This window comes from Petromyzon marinus, chromosome 4 (genome assembly GCF_048934315.1).
Source record: "Petromyzon marinus isolate PM22_M1 ecotype Great Lakes invasive population chromosome 4, UKy_Petmar_22M1.pri1.0, whole genome shotgun sequence".
In the NCBI taxonomy this organism is placed as follows: domain Eukaryota; kingdom Metazoa; phylum Chordata; class Hyperoartia; order Petromyzontiformes; family Petromyzontidae; genus Petromyzon; species Petromyzon marinus.
Genome location: NC_133670.1, coordinates 6,254,170 through 6,263,850, shown reverse-complemented (window position 1 = coordinate 6,263,850; position 9,681 = coordinate 6,254,170). Strand labels below are relative to the sequence as shown.

General features: G+C 53.4%; 1 protein-coding gene across 1 annotated transcript; it reads left to right on the top strand.

Annotated features, from left to right (window-relative positions):
* The first annotated feature begins 1,779 nt into the window (after positions 1 to 1,779).
* On the top strand, positions 1,780 to 7,633 carry LOC116938806 (frizzled-8-like). The gene has a single exon (XM_032946479.2). The coding sequence runs from the start codon at positions 2,505 to 2,507 to the stop codon at positions 4,422 to 4,424; it is 1,920 nt and encodes a 639-aa protein (XP_032802370.2). The 5' UTR covers positions 1,780 to 2,504; the 3' UTR covers positions 4,425 to 7,633.
* Positions 7,634 to 9,681: the final 2,048 nt, after the last annotated feature.

Here is a 9,681-nt window from a genome sequence, read left to right as displayed (position 1 = left end):
GCTACATTACGGCCAGGTTAATTCCACGCCTAATTATCTCGGTGGCGGAGCAGCTATAAACACCTGCGGGACATCTGAACCGACCCTGTGCCTTGCCCCCTTAGGTTCACGAACACGCACACGACAGCTTGGTGGAGTATGGCCAAACCACAGTGGCGCGGTGGTGAAGCTTTCATCCAACGGTGGATCGCAAATGTGCCGTAAGTTGCTAGGGGCCGTCCATAAATGACGTCACGCGATTATTGACGATTTTCGATCCCCCCCCCCTTCGTCACACGGCGTCACAAAAAGTCAGACCCCCCCTCCTCAAATATGACGTCACAAAGCTCTGCCCCCCCCCCCCCCCCCAAATTAAACATGCTTCAAATCGCTTTAAACTATTGGTCATTGTAGTGCGGATTTAATGTGGTGCTGCACTCTGATGTTGTAGGAGAAAACATTTATTAAAAAGTCTATTTAATTAAGTAGAACGTGTTGTCTGTATTTATTTAAAGTTGCGCATTTTGATGTGACGTCACATTGCTCAACTCCCCCCCCCCCCCCTCGTCACAAATGTCTGACCCCCCCCCCCAGGTGCGTGACGTCATTTATGGACGGCCCCCTACAACATATTACAGCAGACCTAATGCACCGAATGTGGATTTGCTATGCTGTACATACGCGCATGCCACTGCCATTTGCCCATGAGTAGAGTTCGATCCCGACCCTGACGCCCGCTGTATATTTGGAGTTTGCGTCTCTCTCTCCCTCTCCCTCCCCGTGGTCGAGTGGAATTGTTTTTTTCCCGGGTCCTCCCGTTTTTCCCTCCACATTTCGAAACATGCGTTTGGATTATCTGGCTGCTATACATTTGCACGTGATGAGCCACTTCGTCGAGCTCTCATTTGTGGCCAGTATAAGAGCTACGTAGCTCAATGGGCCTTCCCTGATAGTTTTAGCTCCAGCCTGTACTCTCACTAGGCATGAGAATCAAATAGAAAGAAACAAAAAGCGCATTGAGTTGCTAAACAAATTCTCATATCCTGACAAATTCATCTTGCCCTGCAGAAGTTTAGTTGTGCAAGCCGTCGTCATCATTGAGCAACGCGTTCACCGTCTAGAAAAAAAATTCGTGCAGTTTATTGGAACAAAGGTTAAGTTTTTTTCACATCAACAGGATGGAATAGACGGGTACAGTACTTCCTTGCAAAGACTGAGTCGTACTTGCGAGCAGGGTGAAACAAATTTACATCTCGTATTGGGTGAAGAAACTGCGATTTGAACTTCGGTGAATGAACTGTAGGTCAGCCGCACGCGATAAGTGTCACCCAGTGGGTGTCAAATTATATTTAAAAAAATCTTGCCTATACTTGGCACTCCTATCGTGCTTTTTGTATTGTTTGTTGTTATAACGTTCTGACCTGGCGCTCAACTGTACGTCTGTAGAAAAAAAGCGCTTTATATATCATCGGATTCCTCCAGTATTAATAAATATTCTGATTCTGATATAATAAAAAAGCAACCACCCCAAACGACGTTAGAGAGGAACCGATCACACATTGGGGATGAGTGAAAGTTCCTCGGCTTATTCTGCGTAGTTATCATTGTGAGCACTCACCCGAGTTTCACCAAATACCTCACTGTTAGCCACCTCGTGAAAGAGATTACAAACGGTCATCTCTCATTGCTATATGCACGACGTCTCAATTCCGAAACGTAGAAATCGTTTGACCAAACCCAGGGGGTCAGCAAACCGAAAAAAAGAGCTATTTTTTTATTCGATATATATTAAAAAAAACGGAACCCCACTCCCCCCCTCCACTTAAAATGCACGTGGTGCCTACGAGACGGTGGTGGTCCTTAACAAACAACGGTCACGAAGCACTCCTTAAAGAGCCACATGCGGCTCAGGAGCAGCAGGCTGCCGACCCCCCCACCCCCGTGACTAAACACAAAGCGTTATCTCGCTCGCCTGACGATAAGCATATCGCAAACAGCGTCGTATCGTGCGCGGCAAAAATATCGGCGTGACATCGCGCTCACCCAGTGGTGGGCGGACCCCGACGCAGGCGCCTCCCCGCACGGCCTCGCTACTAAAACCCCGCGGGCGAGACGCGAACCCGGCAAACCCAACATGCGGGCGCCCCGCGCGCGACTCCTCGCCGGCCTCTCCCCGCCGCTCTCCCCCAGGGGCTAAGAGTCTGCGTAGCTTCGCCTCAATAAGCGTCTGGCACGCCGCGTATTACAGCCACCCTCCCACCCGCCGCCCCTCGCCACTCCCCACCCCACAACTGCCGGGGCCACTTCGTTCCGTGCGCGAAGTTCCGTCGATTGCTACGCCGGAGACGTTTACTGCGAAGTTTCTGACGCGTCCGCGGTGCTGTTCTCCTTCCTCCTCCTCCTCCTGCCGCCTCCTGCCGCGTGAGTCGGGGCCGGGCGCTCCTCACGGCGTTGGCGTCCGGGCGGGGTGGAGGAGGCGGAACGCGCTGTGGCCACGCGCGAACCCGGGGAAGAGCGACGCCGGGATGGGAGCGCGGAGGAGACCCCGAGGAGGAGGAGGAGCCGCCGCCGCCGCCGCCGCCGCTCCATCGCTCGGGTCGCTGCCGCTCGTGGCGCTCCTCGTCGTCGCCATGTGCAGGAGCGTCTCGTGTCGGGAGATGCTGTGCCAGAACATCACGGTGCCCATGTGCCGGGGCATCGGCTACAACCACACGTACATGCCCAACGACTTCAACCACGACTCGCAGGACGAGGCGGGCCTCGAGGTGCACCAGTTCTGGCCTCTCGTCGAGATCAAGTGCTCGCCGGACCTTCGCTTCTTCCTGTGCAGCATGTACACTCCGATCTGCCTGGAGGACTACAAGCAGCCGCTGCCGCCGTGCCGCTCGGTGTGCGAGAGGGCCCGCGCCGGCTGCGCGCCGCTCATGCGCCAGTACGGATTCGCGTGGCCCGACCGCATGCGCTGCGACCGCCTGCCAGTCCTGGGTGACCAGAACCGCCTGTGCATGGACTACAACAAGAGCGACACCACGCCGCAGCCGCCCGAGGTGAAGCCCACGGCGCCGGTCAGGTCCTTCAACCCGAGCAAGAACAGGGCGACCACCAGAGTTGGTGGTGGTGGTGGCGGCGGCGGGAGCGGAGAGGCTTGCGAGTCCGGCTGCGCGTGTAGGGCCCCCATGGTGGCCATCGGCAGTGACAGGCACCCGCTGTACAACCGCGTGCGCACCGGCTCCGTGCTGAACTGCGCAATGCCGTGCCACGACCCTTACTTCACGCAGGACGAGCGCACCTTCGCCTCCTTCTGGATCGGCCTGTGGTCCATCCTGTGCTTCGTGTCCACCTTCACCACGGTGGTCACCTTCCTCATCGACATGGAGCGCTTCAAGTACCCGGAGCGGCCCATCATCTTCCTGTCGGCGTGCTACGCCTTCGTGTCCATGGGCTACATCGTGAGGTTGGTGGTGGGTCACGACGGGGTGATCTGCAACCAGGAGCACAGGCACGTCCACTACGAGACCACGGGCCCCGCGCTCTGCACCGTGGTATTCCTCCTCACCTACTTCTTCGGCATGGCCAGCTCCATCTGGTGGGTCATCCTCTCCCTCACCTGGTTCATGGCTGCCGGCATGAAGTGGAGCAGCGAGGCCATCGCGGGCTACTCGCAGTACTACCACCTGGCCGCGTGGCTCCTGCCCAGCGTGCAGTCGGTGGCCGTGCTGGCCACGAGCTCCGTGGACGCCGACCCTCTGGCCGGCATATGCTCGGTGGGCGCCCAGAGCCTGGAGAATCTGCGCGGCTTCGTCCTCGTGCCGCTCACCGTCTACCTGTGCGTGGGCGCCGTCTTCCTGCTGGCCGGATTCACGTCGCTCGTGCGGATACGCAACGCCATCAAGCAGCAGGGCGGCACCAAGACGGACAAGCTGGAGAAGCTCATGGTGCGAATCGGCATCTTCAGCATGCTGTACACGGTGCCAGCGATCGCCGTGGTGGCCTGCTACTTCTACGAGGAGCGCTCCCGCGACGGCTGGGCCAGAGCCCTCATCTGCCCCTCGTGCCAAGGTGACGAGGAGCCGGGCTCGCAGCAGCAGCAGCAGCGACCCGACTACGGCATCTTCATGCTCAAGTATTTCATGTGCCTCGTGGTGGGCATCACCTCGGGCGTGTGGATATGGTCGGGCAAGACCGTGGACACGTGGAAAAGGCTCTGCTGCCGGTGCTGCGGTCTGGGTGGCAAATCGTCGGGAGCCGCGGTATACAGCGAGGTGCACGGCGGCAGTGGTGGTGGAGGAGGAGGAGGAGGAGGGCACCATCACCATCACCACCACCATCATCACCTGGGCACGGCGAGCGGTGGGCCCGGGACGGCTGCTGGGGCGGCGCGGGCCGCCAGCAGCGTCGCGAGCTCCGTGTCCTGCCACAAGCCGGCGCCTCTGTCGCTCGTCTGAGGAACGCCGTTTTGTTGCCAGCGACACCACTCTGCTGCCCGGGGTCTCCCACCGCGTGGGGTTTTAAATTTAAAGTGCAACTCGGCGTCACTCGCCACCGCCACACGCACGGCACACAGCGGACTCTCGGTGTGTGTGTGTGCGTGACGCCGACGACTCCCCCTGAAGCACAACCACCAACCAGCAGCAACAAGCCATGTTTGTTGAATTTCGATCGCAGAGATATACGTGTCTTGTGTAGAGTTTCTAAAGGAAAACAATTGGACATTTGTTCTTTTCGAAAGGATGCACGAAGGTGGGGGAATCGATGCGCTCCTGGATGCGATGTGCACTCAAACGTTTACCGATAACTTGTAACTGTTTGTGAAACTAAGTGGCTGCTGGAGCTCGTGGTGCGCCTTGGTGAAGCGACAAGCGGACGGGCGGGCGGGTCCCGCTGGTGCAGGAGGAGGAGGAGGTGGAGGGTTCTGAGCGTAGCCTCATTCCTGCTGCAGACGTAGCTGTCAACGCCGAGTTGCCTGTAACAACCAGCACGAGCACGCCACACTTCGTCTCGCGTGTGTCTGTGTGTGCGTGCGTCTGTGTGTGCGTGCGTCTGTGTGTGTCTGTGTGTGCGTGCGTCTGTGTGTGCGTGTCTGTGTGTGCGTGCGTCTGTGTGCGCGTGCGTCTGTGTGCGTCTGTGTGTGCGTGCGTCTGTGTGTGCGTGCGTCTGTGTGTGTCTGTGTGTGCGTGCGTCTGTGTGTGCGTGTCTGTGTGTGCGTGCGTCTGTGTGCGTCTGTGTGTGCGTGCGTCTGTATGTGTCTGTGTGTGCGTGCGTCTGTGTGTGCGTGTCTGTGTGTGCGTGTGTCTGTGTGTGCGTGCGTCTGTGTGTGCGTGCGTCTGTGTGTGTCTGTGTGTGCGTGCGTCTGTGTGTGCGTGCGTCTGTGTGTGTCTGTGTGTGCGTGCGTCTGTGTGTGTCTGTGTGTGCGTGCGTCTGTGTGTGCGTGCGTCTTGGGGAGCGGTAGTGTAGCGGTTAGCGCTGCGCTGCGCTACGAACCCGGCGACCCGGGTTCGAATCCCGCTCACGGCCAACACCAGCAGTGACGTTTATCTGTGCCGGTCCTGGTCATGCCCTAGGTCGACTCAGCCTCAAATGAGTACCTGGTGCGGTGTGTAAACATCGCCACTCGGGAGACAAAGGCGGACGGGCGTGGTGTTGGCCACCCACCTCCTCGTGTGCCGTGCCGGCCTTCATAGGTGCTCGCTAACTGCACTTGCCCCGACAGTCTGTTAAGGCTACACGGGGGGGGGGGGGGGAGAATATTTGTCCAACTCTAGTGGAGCCCGCAAGTGTTTTTACCTCGGCCGCAAGACGTAAATGGAAAGTGACAATCGCGTAACGTTATTTTCTTTGTAATTCTCAGTATTTAACAGTCCGCATACGTTCTGATAAGCTTAATACATTGACCGAATTAGCCTGACTCCCAATTCACGGCGATGTCTTTGTCTCTGCAGGGAAATCTCTGACACCCCCCCACTACCCGCCGCCCCCCACACACACACACACACACTTTTGAACGCCACAACTTACCCAAGATGTATTTATTATATTTCGCCACCGCAAATTACTGCTCGCGTGACAATTATGCTTCTCTAGAGCAGTCGATCTTCACCTGGGGTGCATCTCGCACTCCCTTGGGGAGGTGCGAGGTGGCCCTTCCCTGCCGGGGTGTGCGAGGCATGGACAGGTTAATTTTTTTCGAAGGTAATTAATCGCAAACAAATTAAGCACGGGTAAGTCAGTACACCTTACTTTTCCGATTTAAAGCTTTCGTGACTGCAGGGATTCATACGCTTGGTTCTTTCGGTAAAGTCGCCAGCACGTAGAAGTGAAATAATAAAATAATAGAAATAAAACAATAACATTTCCAGTGAGATTTTTTTTTAAATAGTTTTATTTGTATTATTTTATTATTTCCCTTCTACGTGGTGACTTTACCGAAAGAACCAAGAATATGAACACCTTACTTTGTTTCATCAAACCTATGTATTTATTAACATTAATACTTTATTAACAATTATGAACCACTGCTCAAGATCAGACACCTCCCCCCCCCTCTCTCTCCTCCGCCACGTGTTCGCAGTGCCACGCACACCAGCGGCAGTCGTCTTTAAGATAAGTTAATGACAGTACAGTACTGTAATGAACTACACGTACGGTATATATAGACGTGACATGTGTAATTATTTGTACAGGTAGTTTATATGTATATACCGTTCAACGATTACATGACCCGCTGAGCATAATTGTACATTAAAGGACTGTGCGTGCAACTATATATATTTTTTTGACGAGAGTTCCAATATTTTTTAAAAACGAAGTGGAAATAAACTTTGGAAGAAAAAAAACCGCTCCCTTTGTTTGTTATTGTTGTTTTACGCCTCTCGAATTTCCCAACGACGTGAAACTCCGATGGAGAGAGGCTGACGCAAATGTTGTCCTAGGCAATGGAACGACGCCGAAGTTTCGCGACCAGCAGGGTTTTGGGTGGGAGGGATGGGGCGGCGGTGGGGTTGGAGGAGGCATTCATTGCAAATCCAGCAGCCACGTACGCACGCCAACCCTCTCGGAGACGTTCCAACTGTTTGTATTTCACTCGCCATCGGTGGCCCGTTGTTGTTTGCGCGCTTCGTCGGCCGCGGTGTTTTCCGATCGGCCGGCCATCGACGCAGCGACTCAGCGGCCCCTTCGAGCGTAACGCGAACGGACACCAATCACAACGATGATGAGGAGGAGGGGGAGGAGGAGGAGGAGGAGGCCGCGTGGTCGGAAGCGGCGCCCCAGGCTAACGAGTTGTCAAACAGAACTATTTTCTAAAGCCCTGTCACATCTTATTATCGCGCGTGATGAGAGGGGGGGGGGCGCCGCGTACCGACGTTTTTTGGGTCTTTTTATAATGAGCAATACTCACAGACATCACTCTTACCTTACGTGAGTGCCGAGAGTTTACGGGGTCTTGCGGTTTTTTTTTTGCAGAAGGTTTGCCTGTCCGCACGCGTTATCTTATTTACTAAACTGAACTTCTTTCGCACCGTGCGTAGCCTTCCGTGCAAATCGAAGGTGCGGCGGCGGCGGGGGAAGGTGACAACAAACTCAACACGAAGAGCAGTTCTGAAGAAATGAGTTCTCAATTGAGATGTAAAAGTGCATAGCTCCAGTGGCTTCCTAACGTCGGAAGGAAGAGCGTTCCAGACGGCCGCAGAAGCGCATCTGAATGCGCGCGACGCGGTGACCACCTCAGTATTTGTTCGATGGCCGGCCAAAAGCCGCTGCTGCGAGGATGACCAGAGTTGGCGTGATGGTTTATGCCCCTTGACGAGATCAGCGAGGCATCGTGGTTCAGTTGTGACACATGTTTGCAGTATTGCGCGGATGGCGGCCGTGGAGCTGCATGCTGTTGATGCACTGCGCTGAACCAGGCAAACCTGAGTTTGATCCACGGACACGGCTACTGACATCGGCAGCGAGTGGTATCCACCCCCTCTCTTTTTCACCAACCTGTGTTGACCAGCGTGGTGAAGTATGGTCAACTAACCACCTCATTACCGACGCAATATGGGGAGGCCTTCGTCCAACAGTGGAATGACATTTGACTATCTATCAATAGGATAATTACTGAACTCGCGTGTGGTTCATTTCAAAGTTATGCACGCGAGACAGAGACTGCATGCGCCTCTTGTATTGATGTCTGGCAGCAACACAGGAAATGTTTGCTTTATTGAATTATAGTATAACCTAGGTAGGGTTTACATTTGGACCAGAGAACTGGCAAACACAATAGTCAAAGCCATTCAGTTATGAGTTCCGTAGGGATTTTTGTAAACTCTGGGAATTCCCCACGCGAATAGCTACGTTAATGCTGAAATTGCGCTGTCATCCCATTGAAAATTGGTCCATTGATGAACGAGCCGACTGCTGGCTTACCAGCTGCTTAGCTTTCAGCCACCTCGCAATGCAACCATTATTTCACGCCTCGATTAACCCTACTTGTGTAATCTCCCAATGACCTTTTGATTACAACCTCACAACGCCGCGCGTTCCCGAAGAGCATCACTGTTAATAATGGACCGCATCACAGCAATCACATATTCCTCTCCAATGTCGCGGTCCGTTATTATAAGGAGTCAGTAAGTGTATTCATTTGTCAATTGCTACATGCGGGCAAATATCTCCCCGTGTTCTTGCCTCTTTGTCTATCGTGTCCAGCATCAATTCTATAGTCGACCATCAGCCAAAACAACCTCTTCATGAAGTGAACCTTATGGTGGGACCCCGGGGTCCCGAATAAACAAAAGTCAAAATCGTGATTAATGCATTTTTGGCGACTCCGTCCCACCGCGCACATGAACGCCGTGACCCACCTGGCGCGGATCGTTCTGTTGTCGTGTCGTGTCCAAGCGCAGCAGCAGCGAGGACGAATGTGCAGAAGAGCTGAACAAGCGAATGCACTCCACGCTCGGGTATGTGCAGGATCATAACAAGTCTCATCCAAAGCTGCTCAAACTGCCTACACGACTGAAGTCCTTTATTTGTCATAACGGTATGCATAATAATACAGTGAAACTGCTCTCTTGTCTTCATTATTATTTGTGACCTACCAATGTCTGCAGCCAGGATAAATCGATGACAATCCTATTACCTGCAGATATTTAACAGATGAGATGCGTTGCACCGTTAATTCCTCCTGTTTGATTATAATACTTCTCTTGTCCGTATGCATCTGTGCAGATAGGTTTTTTTGCGGTTAAGCCATAGTCCCCACATACCGCTCGTATCAATGCGGATAAGAGGAGCGGAGACCCACTACTCTGTAGAGTAACATTGGTATAAACGCTACTTATAATATGAACAGCACATTGAAAACGCGTACTATTTTACGTACTGTTTACGAAGTGTGCTCACAAATCCACACTGAGAAACGCGTTTTAAAGGCATCGTTTAACAAGACAACACTTACCACCATCCTTCAAACCCATTGGTGAAAAAGAGCAACGTTTTTAGTTTACATTATAATATGTTTATATATTATATATTATAATGTAATACATATTATAATGTTTATATATATGTAATATATTATAATGTTTATGCGAGAGCCGGGGGCTTATGGGACCCTGGGGTCCCGCCATAAGGTTCAAGTGTCCAATTGCTTACGGTTATGGACACGTTTCGCCCGTGCCATCTCATTAGCCCAGCAGCCACTGTTGATCCATCGAT

Coding starts and splice junctions, on each gene's coding strand:
- LOC116938806 (XM_032946479.2), top strand. CDS start 2,505: ATGGGAGCGCGGAGGAGACCCCGAGGAGGAGGAGGAGCCGCCGCCGCC.